The 18,735-nt window shown below is 50.9% G+C and overlaps 1 protein-coding gene across 1 annotated transcript; it reads right to left on the reverse strand.

Moving 5' to 3' along the window:
* Positions 1 to 6,232: 6,232 nt before the first annotated feature.
* LOC133362872 (uncharacterized) lies at positions 6,233 to 13,084 on the reverse strand. Its single transcript, XM_061581814.1, has 5 exons — positions 13,013 to 13,084; positions 10,683 to 10,900; positions 9,344 to 9,386; positions 7,916 to 8,022; positions 6,233 to 6,734 (listed from the first exon to the last, which is right to left on the reverse strand). The coding sequence occupies exons 2-5, from the start codon at positions 10,896 to 10,898 to the stop codon at positions 6,486 to 6,488; spliced, it is 615 nt and encodes a 204-aa protein (XP_061437798.1). The 5' UTR covers positions 10,899 to 10,900; positions 13,013 to 13,084; the 3' UTR covers positions 6,233 to 6,485.
* Positions 13,085 to 18,735: the final 5,651 nt, after the last annotated feature.

The following is an 18,735-nucleotide window of genomic DNA, read 5'->3' on the forward strand; positions in this document are numbered from 1 at the left end:
TCGAGTAGTCCGTGGTCGGCCACGACGGCCGCCCACTCTCTTGCCGATTCGGGGTGTGGTTCCGGCCCAGTCCGATCCAGGGAGGGTTGGAGCGTGCAATTAAAATCGCCCCCCACGGTCGTGACCGCTCCCTCGACGCCGCCGGTCTCCGCCACCACCCGCCGTAGTTCGCCCTTGAAAAACTCGGCCCTGTCCCTCGACCTGCTGGGCGCGTACACGTTTATCACGCGGGTCTTGGTGCCGGCGAGCACCATGTCCGCCACGACGAGGTGGCCGGCCACTACCTCCCGATACGTCAGGGCGTCCGGGGCGAAGGTCCGGGAGCACACCAGCGCGACCCCCGCCGCCCCGTCCACCCCGTTACTAAAAAAAAAGGAGCGCCCGTGCAGCATCTGCTGGCGACTCGGCTGTAGCGCGGCGTCTAGGTGGGTTTCTTGTATTAAAGCCACGTCGACCGCCTGATCGTCGAGGAGCCTGCACAGCCGGCGCCACCGGTCCTCGCTGCGCAGACCGATACAATTTATGGTCGCGACAACTAATCGTGGCCCCATCGCGGCGTTCAGGGGAGGTCCACGCGCGCTGCCGCCTTTGAGGCCACCTTCCCCTTCCCGCGCAGCCTCGTCATCATGCCTTTAATTCGGTAGCGTTCCCTCGGAGTGCAGCCGTACTCTGCCGGCCGCCGGCATATCTCCTGCGCCGTGGAGAGGAACGCGTCCGCGTCCGGGAAGACCTTTTGGGGCACCACCCTCTTGCCATAATTGTCCCTAAAGAAGGCAAGGATGGTCTGCGCGGGCATCTTTCTGTCCGGTTCTACCGGGCCGCAGCTCCACTCGCTCCCGCAGACGCTGCCCCCGTCGCCCTCACGCACGGTGTAGGCGGCGTCGTCTACGCCGTCGTCGTCGCCGCCTCCTCCCGGGGCGCCGCAGTCGTCATCGTCGCCGCCGCCGCCTCCGCCCGCCCCGGCATCCGCGCGCTCGGCGCGGCCGCCCCCGGGGTCAGCGTCCCCTGCCCACCACCGTGGGTCCAGGACGCCGCTCGGACCGGGGCGACTCTCGTCGTCCGGCTCGACGGGCGCTCCCTCGGCCGCCGTCGTCGCCGGCTGCAGCGCACCTCCGTCGCCGCTACGGGTGTCCGTCTCTGGGGGGGGGGTTCCTCCAAGGCCCATCTCCTCCCCCCGTGCCGCGATCTCAGCGTCGACGGGCGGCCCCGCCGCGTCTCTATCGATGCCGGCCGTGCGCTTCGGGGGGCGCCTTCGCGCTCCCCCTCCGCGTGCCCGTTCTTTCGCCTTCCTCTTGGCCCTTTGCTTCTTTCGGCTCCCTTCGACCACGACGAAGCCGGCGGAGTCGTCCCCCGGCGCCTGCGCGTCGCCGCCTGGTTGCGCTCCCGGCGGGTCGTGACTGGTGACCTGCCGGTCCTGCCGCTCGTCCTGCTGCGGCTGCTGTTGCTGCTGCTGCCGCTGCTGTTGCTGCTGCGTCGGCTGCCGCTGCTGTTGCTGCTGCTGCGTCGGCTGCCGCTGCTGCGGCTGCTGCTGCTGCTGCTGCTCCTGTTGATGCTGCTGCTGTTGCTGCTGCTGCTGCGGTTGCTGCTGTTGTTGCTGCTTTTGCTGCTGCTTTTTTTCCCTCGGGCAGTTCCTGCGGGTATGCCCCACTCCACTGCATCCGAAGCACCTCAACGACACAGACGAGGCGAACACCATATAGGTGTGCCCTTCGATGGTATACTTCATCGTTATGTCTATCTCGGACTTACCGTCTTTCGGTATTATGTACGCTTGGCGCTGTAAGGATTTAACGTGCGCCAGCCTCGGGTTCTTCGTTCGTAGTGCTATCATTGTTACGTTGGACACCACTGTCCCAAAACGTTCCAAGTCTTTTTTCAGGGTCGTACCTGGGAGGAAAGGGGGGGCTCCGGAGAGAAGCACCCTGATGGCCGGTGTTGCAAGTGGAGTGCACTGTAGAAAAAGGTCGTCCACAACAATGCCGGTCGCCACCACGCCATCCACCATTTCCTCCTTTGCCACGTATATCACCACACCATGGTCCTGTCTCTGTGCGGCCACTACGTTGTTGTAGCCGACGATCTCTGCCACCACCTCTGCGACAGCCTCCGCGGTTGTTGTTGGCGGTGGGAAGCAGATGAGACCATTTCTTTTCGTAAGACTTTCCAGCCCGAGGTGCTGCTCCATGGTGAACACGGTGGCTGCAGTCCCAGGCTGCGATAAAGCAGTGAACTAAGAAAAAAAAAGGCTAGAAGGGGAAGGTAAGGGTAGGGTAGGGTAGAGGGCTAAAAGGTTTTAAAAGAAAGGATGGAAAAGGATGCTAGAAAATTCTGTGTGAAACTCTCACTCTAGGCTGGGCTCAGGCCTTCGCCTGAGCCCAGGCCTCCGTTCGCCCACGTGTAGGAGCAGGAGCAGCTGCTTCGTGCGACCGCACCCTACGGTGGCTGAGAGAGAGAGAGAGAGTGAGAGAGAGAGTGAGGAGAGAGAGTGAGTGAGAGAGTGAGGAGAGAGTGAGTGAGAGAGTGAGGAGAGAGAGGAGAGAGTGAGGAGAGATAGTGAGGAGAGAGAGAGAGTGAGAGAGAGTGAGGGGAGAGAGTGAGTGAGTGAGGAGACGAGAAGAGAGAGTGAGGAGAGAGTGAGGAGAGATAGTGAGAGAGAGTGAGGAGAGAGAGAGAGTGAGGAGAGAGAGTGAGTGAGGAGACGAGAAGAGAGAGTGAGGAGAGAGGAGAGTGAGGAGAGAGAGGGAGGAGAGTGAGAACGTCGCCGCTGGGAAAGGCAGCACAACAGATTTGTGCGGAGGACACGGCGCGACGTCACCCTGACCCCTACCGAGAGACGCGTCGGACAGCCCTCATGTCGTCATCGTCGTTGTTGACTCCACGATACACGTTGAGTGTTGGTTAGATCGCGTGAATAGACACTTATTGTGGCATTAGAACCCACCGCCACCACCACCTGACACGGCCATCACCAAACCACGTAAACTTTTATACTTTTTTACTTTTTGCAAAGACGAGGTTTGTTTCAACGTGTAGTCCGACCTCTGTCGGGCGTTGAACAGTAAAATAGTAAAAGTCTTTAGAAAGCGCTTCGTGATGCTGTTAATCCTGCATAATGCGCATGCACACGCAGTACTAATCACATTCCTGCATTTCCCATAAATATGCTAAATTCCTCTTGATATGCAAATTCCTTTGTCAAGGCGCCCAGCTTATATACATGCTCCAAGCGCGTGTGCTGTTTCATTCAGACTCTGTCGCCTCGACGGACCTGGTTCTCACCTGAGGACGGCTGCTTGCGTTGTGGCCGAAACGTCGTGAGAATAATTTTATTGTTTTATTTGTATTATTTTATTACTTCCCTTCTACGTGGTGACTTTACCGAAAGAACCAAGAAGATGAATCCCTGCAGTCACGAAAGCTTTACATCGAAACATAAAAATGTTTTATTTTTATTATTTTATTATTTCCCTTCTACGTGATGACTTTACCGAAATAATTATTGTATTATGTTTTATATTTATTATTTTATTATTTCCCTTCTACGTGACTTTACCAAGAAGAAGCGCTTCGTAATTTCTGCATCGTGATGTAAACATTTTAAACTTGAGGCAATTCACGTCTCGGCAGTGGCAATGAGAGAAGCAAACATTGAAACGGCCGGGGCTTGAATCGGATGAAAATTCAGAGGCGTTAAAACGTGCGAACCACCAACTGAAATGTTCATTACTTTAAAGAAATTCCACAGAACAATTGTGGTGGGGTACGTGTCACTGGGCGCGTTTATTTGACGCAGAAAACTGCTCACACAGGAACAAAACATCCAGCCACGGGATTGTGTCGTTTTAAATTGTCTGAATATTTGTAAAACACTTTTTTAAGTCACAACATCAGACAGTAGTTTTGATGGTTCATAAATAATGTTTGTGTGGTTAGCGTCACCGACTAAAGTGCGTGCAAGGAAGTCGTGATTTTTAAACGTAATCTTCACTCATCATGGAACACAAATCTGAGTAGTAGTAGTTGTATCATGGCTGAGCTGTGTGAGAATATAGCTGCATACTCGCAGTCACCTCAACACAAGTCATTCTCATGCTCTGAGAAAAGGATTATTTGAAACTCTTTCGGGAAAAAATAAGTATTAAATAAATAATATAGATAATAGAAATAAGGTAATTATTGAAAAATAATTATTTTATTTTATTATAATTTCTTAGCCACGCAGGAAAACATTGAAATTGATCAATAACGGTGAGTGTTGACCGAGACTGAGTGATTGATGTGAAGCTATCAGCAATAAATGTGACTTGTTGAGTCTCTTAAAACATCTGCGCCGTTCTCTCGCCGCCGTGCTGCAGGAACAATGTTCCTGGAGGATTGTTGCTTTTGTTTAGATCACGTTGACGTGACACTCGTAGTGAGTCCAACTGGGTCACAGACGCAGTGGGAGCAACGCTGCTTCACCAACTCAACTCAACACGAGCTGCACTTGGGGCTGTTGAACGCCCATCTACCCCACGCTACGCAGAGGTCGCAACCGGGTACCCGATACCCGTACCCTACCCGATACCCGTACCCTACCCGATACCCGTACCCTACCTGATACCCGTACCCTACCTGATACCCTACCCTACCTGATACCCGTACCCTACCTGATACCCTACCCTACCTGATACCCTACCCTACCCGATACCCGTACCCTACCCGATACCCGTACCCTACCTGATACCCTACCCTACCCGATACCCGTACCCTACCCGATACCCGTACCCTACCCGATACCCGTACCCTACCTGATACCCGTACCCTACCCGATACCCGTACCCTACCCGATACCCGTACCCTACCCGATACCCGTACCCTACCCGATACCCGTACCCTACCCGATACCCGTACTCTACCCGTACCCTACCCGATACCCAGCTACCCGTACCCGACCGGGTAAGGGTAGCCGGGTACCCGTTTGCGACCCTGGTGCGGCCGGGTACGGGTAGGCCGTGAGTCACTGGTGAGTCACCGTTTGTCACTCATTTCGGGTGACAATGTGTGACGAGGGGGGGGGGGGGTCAGACATTTGTGACGATGTGTGACGAGGGGGGGGGGTGAGGAATGTGACGTCACATCAAAATGCGCGACTTCAAATAAATACGGACGACACGTTCTACTTAACTAAACAGACTTTTTATTAAATGTTTTCTCCTACAACATCAGAGTGCAGCGCCACACTGAATACGCACCACAATGACAATCGTTTTCAGCGATTTGAAGCATGTTTTGTTTAGGGGGGGCGGACTTTTTGTGACGCCGTGTGACAAAGTGGGGGGGGGGAGGGGGTCAAAAATCTTCCAAAATCTCGTGACGTCATTTATGGCGTCTCATGGCAGGCGAACATCGTGAACACTTTGGGTTCAACGACAGAGCTGGAGTCACCGAGAGGCGAGGTCACAATCCGCTTCGACTGTTTCTCTTGTTCTACATCTCACAGCCAATCAAGTGGAATGTCCAATGCAACCAACCAGGGGAAGATGACACATCTGATGGTTGTTGTGGAGTCACTGGCCGACACCATCAACGCAGCAAACTAGAGAACCCGTTTCCTCCTCCACCCACCCACGTTAGTGCCTCAACCCCGCAACGCACGAGTCACTAGCGGCAAAGTCGACCCTCTGTCAACAACACAACAAGGTGAGTGAGACTGTGCACCTCACAACGCGTCACTAGCGGCAAAGTCGACCCTCTGTGAACAGCACAACAAGGTGAGTGAGACCGTGCACCTCACAACGCGTCACTAGCGGCAAAGTCGACCCTCTGTCAACAACACAACGAGGTGAGTGTGAGACTGTGCACCTCACAACGAGTCACTAGCGACAAAGTCGACCCTCTGTCAACAACACAACAAGGTGAGTGTGAGACCGAGCACCTCACATCGCGCCACTAGCGACAAAGTCGACCCTCTGTGAACAACACAACGAGGTGAGTGTGAGACCGAGCACCTCACATCGCGCCACTAGCGACAAAGTCGACCCTCTGTGAACAACACAACGAGGTGAGTGTGAGACCGTGCACCTCACAACGAGTCACTAGCGACAAAGTCGACCCTCTGTGAACAACACAACAAGGTGAGTGAGACTGTGCACCTCACAACGCGCCACTAGCGACAAAGTCGACCCTCTGTGAACAACACAACAAGGTGAGTGTGAGACTGTGCACCTCACAACGCGCCACTAGCGACAAAGTCGACCCTCTGTCTACAACACAACAAGGTGAGTGTGAGACTGAGCACCTCACAACGCGCCACTAGTGACAAAGTCGACCCTCTGTGAACAACACAACAAGGTGAGTGTGACTGTGCACCTCACAACGCGTCACTAGCGGCAAAGTCGACCCTCTGTCAACAGCACAACGAGGTGAGTGTGAGACCGAGCACCTCACAACGTGTCACTAGCGGCAAAGCAGAAGACGGTGAGGGGAGCGCGAGAGCCGCCCGGCTAGCGGAGTGCAGCGTCGTGGGAGCGAGTCCGTGACGCCGGCCCCGAGCCCCGAGCCCCACCCCCCCTAGGGCCCCCCGAGGGGGCGGCGCTGGCTGCTGCCGGCGCTGCGGCTGCTTGTTCCACCAGGCGGGGACGGTGCGGCTCCTCAAGCGTCGGACGCAGCGACTCTGTGGGCGGCGCGAAGCTGCCCTTCGCAAGCACCGCCTCCGGGCGCGGCGGACTCGGCACGTCGGAGCTAAAGAAGTTCTACACACACAGAGACACGTAGATTAGCGTGCTCGGCTACACACAGAGACACGTAGATGAGCCGGTGGGTGACGTGACCGACACACGCACAGAGACTCGCACAGAGACACGTAGATGAGCCGGTGGGTGACGGTGACCGACACACACACAGACATTCGCACAGAGACACGTAGATGAACTGGTGCGTGACGGTGACCGACACACACACAGACACTCGCACAGAGACACGTAGATGAACTGGTGCGTGACGGTGATCGACACGCACACAGACACTCGCACAGAGACACGTAGATTAGCACGGTGGGTGACGGTGACCGACACACACACAGAGACTCGCACAGAGACACGTAGATGAGCTGGTGGGTGACGGTGATCGACACACACACACAGAGACTCGCACAGAGACACGTAGATGAGCTGGTCGGTGACGGTGACCGACACACACACAGGGACTCGCACAGAGACACGTAGATGAGCTGGTGGGTGACGGTGACCGACACACACACACAGAGACTCGCACAGAGACACGTAGATGAGCTGGTCGGTGACGGTGATCGACACACACACAGAGACTCGCACAGAGACGCGTAGATTAACACGGTGCGTGACGGTGATCGACACACACACAGAGACTCGCACAGAGACACGTAGATTAGCTGGTGGGTGACGGTGATCGACACGCACACACAGAGACTCGCACAGAGACACGTAGACGAGCTGGTCGGTGACGGTGATCGACACACACACAGAGACTCGCACAGAGACACGTAGACGAGCTGGTGGGTGACAGTGATCGACACGCGCACAGAGACTCGCACAGAGACACGTAGATGAGCTGGTGGGTGACGGTGACCGACACACACACAGAGACTCGCACAGAGACACGTAGATGAGCCGGTGGGTGACGGTGACCGACACACACACACAGAGACTCGCACAGAGACGCGTAGACGAGCTGGTGGGTGACGGTGACCGACACACACACACAGAGACTCGCACAGAGACACGTAGATGAGCTGGTGGGTGACGGTGACCGACACACACACACAGAGACTCGCACAGAGACACGTAGATGAGCCGGTGGGTGACGGTGACCGACACACACACACAGAGACTCGCACAGAGACTCGCACAGAGACACGTAGATGAGCTGGCGCCCGTCGCTGAAGGCGTTGGCTCACCCCGCGTGGACGTCCGGGCTGGTAGCGGCCGCCACGCCGGCGCTGCGTCCGTGACGCCGCGGCGAGGGGGGCGGCAAGCGGCGCCGGCAAGACCGCCGCCGGGAAGCCTGTCCGGAGCACGCTCCGTGCCGTGAGGACGGTCGGTCGGGGAAGGGGGAAGCTGAACCGTGACACGTGTGTGTGCGTGTGTGCGTGTGTGTGTGCGCGTGTGTGTGTGCACGTGTGTGCGTGTCTGTGTGTGTGTGCGTGTGCACGTGTGTGTGTGCACGTGTGTGTGTGTGTGCGTGTGTGCGCGCGTGTGTGTGTGTTCACGTGTGTGCGTGTGTGCGTGCGCGCGTGTGTGTGTGCGTGTGTGCGCGTGTGCGTGTGTGTGTGTGTGTGCGCGTGTGTGTGTGCGCGCGTGTGTGCGCGTGTGTGTGCGCCGTGTGTGTGCGTGTGTGTGTGTGTGCGCGCGTGTGTGCTGAGCGTCTTTCGCGCCGCCTCAAACACCCGGTCGTTCGTAAGAGTTGCAGGCGGTATTGTATCCATTTAAAGCTTTCGTGACTGCAGAGATTCATCTTCTTGGTTCTTTCGTAGAAGGGAAACCCCCCGCCCACCTCCTACACATTCCACAAGCAGTGACTAATCCCATATCTGTATTTCCCATAAATATGCTAAATTCCTCTTGATATGCAACATTTTTTGTCAAGGAGCTCTTCCCCCTCCAACCCAGCAGCTTCAATATACGCTGCCAAGCCTGGCGGCGTTTCATTCGGACGCTGTCTTTCCGACAGACCTGTTCTTCACCTGAGGACGGCTGCTTGCGTCGTGGCCGAAACGTCGTGAGAATTATTAAATGTTTTATTTTTATTATTTTATTATTTCCCTTCTACGTGACTTTACCGAAAGAACCAATAAGGCGGTATAGTACTATAGTAATAGAATGTGTCGTAACCCTCCACCACCCGACACGGCCAATCAGTAAAAATGTGTCACGTTGACAAAGACAAATAGTCCACTGCTTTAGCCCACCGGTGTGTTCTGGCGAATTGCCCGATGATGCTGGTTGCAATTACCAGCGAAACGTCGTGCTACTCAAATAGTAAATGTTGTGGCTTCAACACACCGGTGGGCTAAAGCAGAGAACTATTTGTCTTTGTCAACGTGACACATTTTTACTGATTGGCCGTGTCGGGTGGTGGAGGGTTACGACACATTTATAAATAAACGCGATCTAAACCCAAAAACGTTGATTATGAATAACATTGGTCGCGAAAGCCTGCTACGTGTTAAACTGAGTAATAGAATCACTGAACGGGAATTGATAGCTTGAAACCGTTTAGCGCGGGGCCCTTGAAAGTGCGAGGCCCGTAGCTGCTACTCGTGCAGCTGCTTGTGCTGCTAGAGAGGAGAGGTGCGGACAAGAATAGAAACAACCCGGCACCTTACCGCGCTCGTTCCTGTGCAGCGACATCCGTCTCCTTTGCCGAACCTAAACGGAAACAATTGAACAAACATCTCGTCGGTTAAAAATCGCCGGCGTCACGCAGAGTGGACGCGACGGCGAGTTACACGGACAACGATCAAGCGCATTAAAAACATCACGACGTTTTTGTCCATCACGGTGGCTAAGAGATGTTGACTACCTCGCCTGGTACGCAGGAGGTCGTGGGTTCTATCCTGACCCTGACGCCTGCTGCTGTATATTTGGAGTTTGCGTGTCTCTCTCTCTCATCATCATCACGGTGGCTAGGAGATGTTAACTACCTCGCCTGGTGTACAGGAGGTCGTGGATTCGATCCTGACCCTGACACCTGCTGTATATTTGGAGTTTGCGTCTCTCTCATCATCATCATCACGGTGGCTAGGAGATGTTAACGACCTCGCCTGGTACGCAGGAGGTCGTGGGTTCGATCCTGACCCTGACGCCTGCTGCTGTATATTTGGAGTTTGCGTCTCTCTCATCATCATCATCACGGTGGCTAGGAGATGTTAACTACCTCGCCTGGTCTACAGGACGTCGTGGGTTCAATCCAGACCCTGACACCCGCTCTATATTTGGAGTTTGTGTCTCTCTCTCTCTCCCCCGATGGCCGTGTGGATTTCTCTCCGGGCCCCGCCTGATGATCCCTCCACATGTGAAATGAAGGTGACCCGTGTTGAACAAGAGTCACTTGGCCAACGTGAACGTGCACACGGCGGCGAGCCCACTCCGGTGACGGGAAGAGAGTCGCTTCTGAAGAGAGACGCGGCTACGTCCGTCGCACCTCGCACGGGCCCCTTTGTACGGTAAGCAACGAGAAATCATTCCAGTTGAATGTCGATGTAAAGCTTTCGTAACTGCAGGGATTCATCTTCTTGGTTCTTTCGGTAAAGTCACGTAGAAGGGAAATAAAATAATACAAATAAAACATAATACAATAATTATTTCGGTAAAGTCATCACGTAGAAGGGAAATAATAAAATAATAAAAATAAAACATTTTTACGTTTCGATGTAAAGCTTTCGTGACTGCAGGGATTCATCTTCTTGGTTCTTTCGGTAAAGTCACGTAGAAGGGAAATAATAAAATAATAAAAATTAAACATAATAATATAATTCTCACGACGTTTCGGCCACAACGCAAGCAGCCGCCCTCAGGTGGTTTTAACCTGAGGACGGCTGCTTGCGTTGTGGCCGAAACGTCGTGAGAATTGTTTCATTTTAATTGTATTACTTCCTTTCTACGTGACTTTACCGAAAGAACCAAGAAGATATTCCAGTTGAACACGAGTCGGGAAACACTCACCTTGCGTACAAGCGTCGGGACGTTACCGGGGCCGTCACCGCTGCCGCCGTCACCGTCACTGTCACCGTATCCGTCACCGCCGGTGGCCACCACAGGGCAGGCGGAGGTCTCGGGCAGCGGCCCAGAGGCTTCGAGGCGCGTCTCCTGAGCCGGAGGCGGCGGCACCGCGTAGCGGAGAATTTGGAACATCCTGGGAGGGTCTGAGGCGTGCGACATCGCTGAGCGAGAAATGCGCAACTGTGAGGGGAGAGTGTTGTGAACGCTTTGCAATGGCTAAGTCCACCCGGACTTTCTGATTTTAAAGATCATTGCTTCATAAGACTCAACACTGCACCATAGACTCAACACTGCACCATAGACTCAACACTGCACCATAGACTCAACACTGCACCATAGACTCAACACTGCACCATAGACTCAACACTGCACCATAGACTGAACACTGCACCATAGACTCAACACTGCACCATAGACTCAACACTGCACCATAGACTCAACACTGCACCATAGACTCAGCACTGCACCATAGACTCAACACTGCACCATAGACTCAGCGCTGCACCATAGACTCAACACTGCACCATAGACTCAACACTGCACCATAGACTGAACACTGCACCATAGACTCAACACTGCACCATAGACTGAACACTGCACCATAGACTCAACACTGCACCATAGACTGAACACTGCCCATAGACTCAACACTGCACCATAGACTCAACACTGCACCATAGACTCAACACTGCCCATAGACTCAACACTGCCCATAGACTCAACACTGTACCATAGACTCAGCACTGCACTATAGACTCAACACTGCACCATAGACTCAACACTGCACCATAGACTCAACACTGCCCATAGACTCAACACTGCCCATAGACTCAACACTGCACCATAGACTCAACACTGCACCATAGAATCAGCAAAAATCCATGAAAACCGCAACAAAAATCCATGGCAACCAAAACAAAAATCCATGGCAACCAAAACAAAAGTCCATGGCAACCAAAACAAATATCCATGGCAACCAAAACAAAATATCCATGGGAACCAAAACAAATATCCATGGCAACCGCATCAAAAATCTATGGCAACCAAAACAAAAATCCATGGCAACCAAAACAAAAATCCATGGCAACCAAAACAAATATCCATGGCAACCAAAACAAATATCCATGGGAACCAAAACAAATATCCATGGCAACCGCATCAAAAATCTATGGCAACCAAAACAAAAATCCATGGCAACCAAAACAAAAATCCATGGCAACCAAAACAAATATCCATGGCAACCAAAACAAATATCCATGGCAACCAAAACAAATATCCATGGCAACCAAAACAAAAATCCATGGCAACCAAAACAAAAATCCATGGCAACCAAAACAAATATCCATGGCAACCGCAACAAATATCCATGGCAACCAAAACAAATATCCATGGCAACCAAAACAAATATCCATGGCAACCAAAACAAATATCCATGGCAACCAAAACAAAAATCCATGGCAACCACAAAAAAAATCCATGGCAACCGCATCAAAAATCCATGGCAACCAAAACAAAAATCCATGGCAACCAAAACAAATATCCATGGCAACCAAAACAAAAATCCATGGGAACCAAAACAAAAATCCATGGCAACCACAAAAAAAATCCATGGCAACCGCAACAAATATCCATGGCAACCAAAACAAATATCCATGGCAACCAAAACAAATATCCATGGCAACCGCCTTCACCCCCCCCCCTCAAATGGGGGCGGCCGAGGGGGAGGAGCCGAAAAGATTTGGCGGGAAAATAACTCCGCGTCACGTGGGAGGGGAAAATAATTCCTCAAGAAGACTTTGAGGAAAAATTTTAAAGCACGAATTACAAAACTCAACAATAAAACTCCCGATTTATTGGTTCTATCGGTAAAGTCACGTAGAAAGGAAGTAATAAAATAATAAAAATAAAACATAATACAATCGTATTATTTTTAATATTTTATTATAATAACAAATTTTATTGTTTAATTTTTATTATTTCCCTTCTACGTGACTTTACCGAAATAACCAAGAAAATAAAACTCCCGTATTGTTGATTCTTTCGGTAAAGTCACGTAGAAGGGAAATAATAAACATTTTACATAATACAATTATTTTATTATTATAATAAAACACGTAAGAACATTATTTTACTATTAGAATACAACTATTGTATTGCTTTCTTTGTATTATTTCCCTTCTACGTGACTTTAAGAATATGAATCCCTGCAGTTTTATTGTTGAAGTACATTAAATAAACACCGAAATATCAGAATTATTACATGAAAATTTTACCTCAAACGCGGACTGCTTAGTTTAGATTCCTTCCCGACTCCAGAATCGATGAACGGCTAAATCACCAAATCGATTCCCTCCATTCAGGGACTGCAATAACAAACGATTATAGAATCGATCATCGATTCACAACGCCCCGTTCTTTAACAGCGGTTGAATCGCGTTGAGTTTTAATTAAGAATCGAATCGACTGCAACGCGGTCTGAGTGTCTGAGCCAATAGAAGCGCCGTCCAATCAGAGGCGACGGTGGCTCTAGGTGCACCTAGCCTGGCACCACGTGGGGGAGCGGTGGTGCAGCGGTTAGCGCGCTGCACTACGAACCCGGCGACCCGAGTTCGATTCCCGCTCACGGCCGACACCGTCAGTGACGATTCATTTGAACCGGTCCTGGGCCTCCCCTAGGTCGACTCAGCCTCAAATGAGTAGCTGGTGTTGTGTGTGAACATCGCCCCTGGGGAGACAAAGCTCGTCAGATCACGTGACGAGTTCATACGTCAAGGCCGTAGTTATAATATGTATTTAAAGTTAAGCAACAATTGCTTTGCTGTGTAAATTAAAACAATTTGCTAAACCTTGGGCACAATATCTGGACTTGCCTTCGTGCAAATCAACGCGTAGACTTCTGTTGATGTGATTGCGGTTGTACTTTATTAGACCCTAATCTCAAACATTACATGCAACGAAGCAAGAAATGGTAAATAAAAGTATAAACAGAGCAATGCAATACAATACACTATTAGACATTGGTGTAGAACATTGTTATAAAACGTCCATCCCATGTGTTGGTGACATCTTCTGGAACGGGAAGACCTCTTCTGGAACAGGAAGACATCTTCTGGAAGAGGAAGACATCTTCTGGAACAGGAAGACATCTTCTGGAACGGGAAGACATCTTCTGGAACAGGAAGACATCTTCTGGAAGAGGAAGACATCTTCTGGAACAGGAAGACATCTTCTGGAACGGGAAGACATCTTCTGGAACAGGAAGAGATCTTCTGGAACAGGAAGACATCTTCTGGAACAGGAAGACATCTTCTGGAACAGGAAGACATCTTCTGGAACAGGAAGACATCTTCTGGAACAGGAAGACATCTTCTGGAACAGGAAGACATCTTCTGGATCAGGAAGACAACTTCTGGATCAGGAAGACATCTTCTGGAAGAGGAAGACGTCTTCTGTAACGGGAAGACATCTTCTGGATCGGGAAGACATCTTCTGGAAGAGGAAGACGTCTTCTGTAACGGGAAGACATCTTCTGGAACGGGAAGACCTCTTCTGGAACAGGAAGACATCTTCTGGAAGAGGAAGACATCTTCTGGAACAGGAAGACATCTTCTGGAACGGGAAGACATCTTCTGGAACAGGAAGACATCTTCTGGAACAGGAAGACATCTTCTGGAACAGGAAGACATCTTCTGGAACAGGAAGACATCTTCTGGAACAGGAAGACATCTTCTGGAACAGGAAGACATCTTCTGGATCAGGAAGACAACTTCTGGAACAGGAAGACATCTTCTGGATCAGGAAGACATCTTCTGGAACAGGAAGACATCTTCTGGAAGAGGAAGACATCTTCTGGAACAGGAAGACATCTTCTGGAACGGGAAGACATCTTCTGGAACAGGAAGACATCTTCTGGAAGAGGAAGACATCTTCTGGAACAGGAAGACATCTTCTGGAACGGGAAGACATCTTCTGGAACAGGAAGAGATCTTCTGGAACAGGAAGACATCTTCTGGAACAGGAAGACATCTTCTGGAACAGGAAGACATCTTCTGGAACAGGAAGACATCTTCTGGAACAGGAAGACATCTTCTGGATCAGGAAGACAACTTCTGGATCAGGAAGACATCTTCTGGAAGAGGAAGACGTCTTCTGTAACGGGAAGACATCTTCTGGATCGGGAAGACATCTTCTGGAAGAGGAAGACGTCTTCTGTAACGGGAAGACATCTTCTGGAACGGGAAGACCTCTTCTGGAACAGGAAGACATCTTCTGGAAGAGGAAGACATCTTCTGGAACAGGAAGACATCTTCTGGAACGGGAAGACATCTTCTGGAACAGGAAGACATCTTCTGGAACAGGAAGACATCTTCTGGAACAGGAAGACATCTTCTGGAACAGGAAGACATCTTCTGGAACAGGAAGACATCTTCTGGAACAGGAAGACATCTTCTGGAACAGGAAGACATCTTCTGGATCGGGAAGACATCTTCTGGAAGAGGAAGACGTCTTCTGTAACGGGAAGACATCTTCTGGAACGGGAAGACCTCTTCTGGAACAGGAAGACATCTTCTGGAACAGGAAGACGTCTTCTGGAACAGGAAGCCATCTTCTGGAACAGGAAGACATCTTCTGGAAGAAGAAGACGTCTTCTGTAACGGGAAGACATCTTCTGGAACAGGAAGCCATCTTCTGGAAGAGGAAGACATCTACTGTAACGGGAAGACATCTTCCGAGATGGGTTTTCAATCCACCAATGAGAAGAGGGCTGCGGGGTGACGCGGCAACGCCGGCAGCCAATCGGAGGAGCGGCTCGCGCCTGAAGGGGGCGGGGCATCAGCGCGTGACGTCACCGTGGTGACGTCACGCGCTGATGGGGTCGCTGATGGGGTCGCCCTGGTGACGAGAGGCGCTCAGACAATCGCCCATCAACAACAACCACCACAACAACCACAACAACTACCACAACTACCACCACAACCACCACAACAACTACCACAACTACTACAACAACAACTACCACAACAACTACCACAACTACCACAACAACCACAACCACCACAACAACCATCACAACTACCACAACTACTACCACAACTACCACAACAGCAATCACAACAACTACCACAACAACCACCACAACCACCACAACTACCACAACAACCACAACAACCACAACAACTACCACAACAACAACTACCACAACAACCACAACAACTACCACAACTACCACCACAACCACCACAACAACCACAACAACAACCACCACAACAACCACAACAACCACAACAACCACAACAACCAACCCAACAACTACGACTTGTACATCACTGCTACTACTACTACCCTGTGAGTATCACAACCACAACAACCACCACAACAACAACAACCACCACAACTACCACAACCACCACCACAACCACCACAACAACTACCACAACTACCACAACAACCACCACAACTACCACAACAACTACCACAACTACCACAACAACCACCACAACTACCACAACAACAATCACAACAACCACCACAACAACAACCACAACCACCACAACAACTACCACAACAACCACAACTACCACAACAACTACCACCACAACTACCACAACAACTACCACAACAACAACTACCACAACTACCACCACAACCACCACAACAACAACCACCACAACCACCACAACAACCACAACAACAACCACAACTACCACAACAACCACAACAACCACCACAACAACTACGACTTGTACATCACTGCTACTACTACTACCCTGTGAGTATCACAACCACCACAACTACCACAACAACAACAACCACCACAACTACCACAACCACCACCACAACCACCACAACTACCACAACAACCACAACCACCACAACAACTACCACAACCACAACAACTACAACTTGTACATCACTGCTGCTGCTACTGCCCTGTGAGTATCACAACAACCACAACAACAACTCGTGTAGTGGTGGTTGTTGTTGTTGTAAGAGGTAGACATTCAGCAACATCTGTGTTGTGGTGACGTCATGGTGTGGGGTGACGTCATGGTGTATGGTGACGTCATGGTGTGTGGTGACGTCACCGCCACTTAGTGGAGTCTATGGTGCAGTGTTGAGTCTATGGTGCAGTGTTGAGTCTATGGTGCAGTGTTGAGTCTATGGTGCAGTGTTGAGTCTATGGTGCAGTGTTGAGTCTATGGTGCAGTGTTGAGTCTATGGTGCAGTGTTGAGTCTATGGTGCAGTGTTGAGTCTATGGTGCAGTGTTGAGTCTATGGTGCAGTGTGAGTCTATGGGCAGTGTTGAGTCTATGGTGCAGTGTTGAGTCTATGGTGCAGTGTTGAGTCTATGGTGCAGTGTTGAGTCTATGGTGCAGTGTGAGTCTATGGGCAGTGTTGAGTCTATGGTGCAGTGTTGAGTCTATGGTGCAGTGTTGAGTCTATGGTGCAGTGTGAGTCTATGGGCAGTGTTGAGTCTATGGTGCAGTGTTGAGTCTATGGGCAGTGTTGAGTCTATGGTACAGTGTTGAGTCTATGGTGCAGTGTTGAGTCTATGGTGCAGTGTTGAGTCTATGGGCAGTGTGAGTCTATGGGCAGTGTTGAGTCTATGGTGCAGTGTTGAGTCTATGGGCAGTGTGAGTCTATGGTGCAGTGTTGAGTCTATGGGCAGTGTTGAGTCTATGGGCAGTGTTGAGTCTATGGTGCAGTGTTGAGTCTATGGGCAGTGTTGAGTCTATGGCAGTGTTGAGTCTATGGTGCAGTGTTGAGTCTATGGGCAGTGTGAGTCTAGGGTGCAGTGTTGAGTCTATGGTGCAGTGTGAGTCTATGGTGCAGTGCTGAGTCTATGGTGCAGTGTTGAGTCTATGTGGGCATTGTTGAGTCTATGGGCAGTGTTGAGTCTATGGTGCATGTTGAGTCTATGGTGCAGTGTGAGTCTATGGTGCGTGTTGAGTCTATGGTGCAGTGTTGAGGCTATGGAGCCGTGCTGAGTCTATGGTGCAGTGCTGATTCTATGGGCAGTGTTGAGTCTATGCTGCAGTGTTGAGTCTATGGTGCAGTGTTGAGTCTATGGGCAGTGTTGAGTCTATGGGCAGTGTTGAGTCTATGGGCAGTGTTGAGTCTATGGTGCAGTGTTGAGTCTATGGTGCAGTGTTGAGTCTATGGTGCAGTGTTGAGTCTATGGGGCAGTGTTGAGTCTATGGGGCAGTGTTGAGTCTATGGGCAGTGTTGAGTCTATGGGGCAGTGTTGAGTCTATGGGCAGTGTTGAGTCTATGGTGCAGTGTTGAGTCTATGGTGCAGTGTTGAGTCTATGGCAGTGTTGAGTCTATGGTGCAGTGTTGAGTCTATGGTGCAGTGTTGAGTCTATGGTGCAGTGCTGAGTCTATGGTGCAGTGTTGAGTCTATGGTGCAGTGTTGAGTCTATGGTGCAGTGTTGAGTCTATGGGCAGTGTTGAGTCTATGGTGCAGTGTTGAGTCTATGGGGCAGTGTTGAGTCTATGGTGCAGTGTTGAGTCTATGGGCAGTGTTGAGTCTATGGTGCAGTGTTGAGTCTATGGGCAGTGTTGAGTCTATGGGCAGTGTTGAGTCTATGGTGCAGTGTTGAGTCTATGGGCAGTGTTGAGTCTATGGTGCAGTGCTGAGTCTATGGGCAGTGTTGAGTCTATGGTGCAGTGTTGAGTCTATGGTGCAGTGTTGAGTCTATGGTGCAGTGTTGAGTCTATGGTGCAGTGTTGAGTCTATGGTGCAGTGTTGAGTCTATGGGCAGTGTTGAGTCTATGGGGCAGGTTGAGTCTATGGGGCAGTGTTGAGTCTATGGGCAGTGTTGAGTCTATGGGCAGTGTTGAGTCTATGGTGCAGTGTTGAGTCTATGGTGCAGTGTTGAGTCTATGGTGCAGTGTTGAGTCTATGGGCAGTGTTGAGTCTATGGTGCAGTGTTGAGTCTATGGTGCAGTGTTGAGTCTATGTGCAGTGTTGAGTCTATGGTGCAGTGTTGAG

The sequence above is a fragment of the Lethenteron reissneri genome, unplaced genomic scaffold, assembly GCF_015708825.2.
Source record: "Lethenteron reissneri isolate LAM-NWPU_2019-01 unplaced genomic scaffold, ASM1570882v1 scaffold_1630, whole genome shotgun sequence".
Lineage (NCBI taxonomy): Eukaryota > Metazoa > Chordata > Hyperoartia > Petromyzontiformes > Petromyzontidae > Lethenteron > Lethenteron reissneri.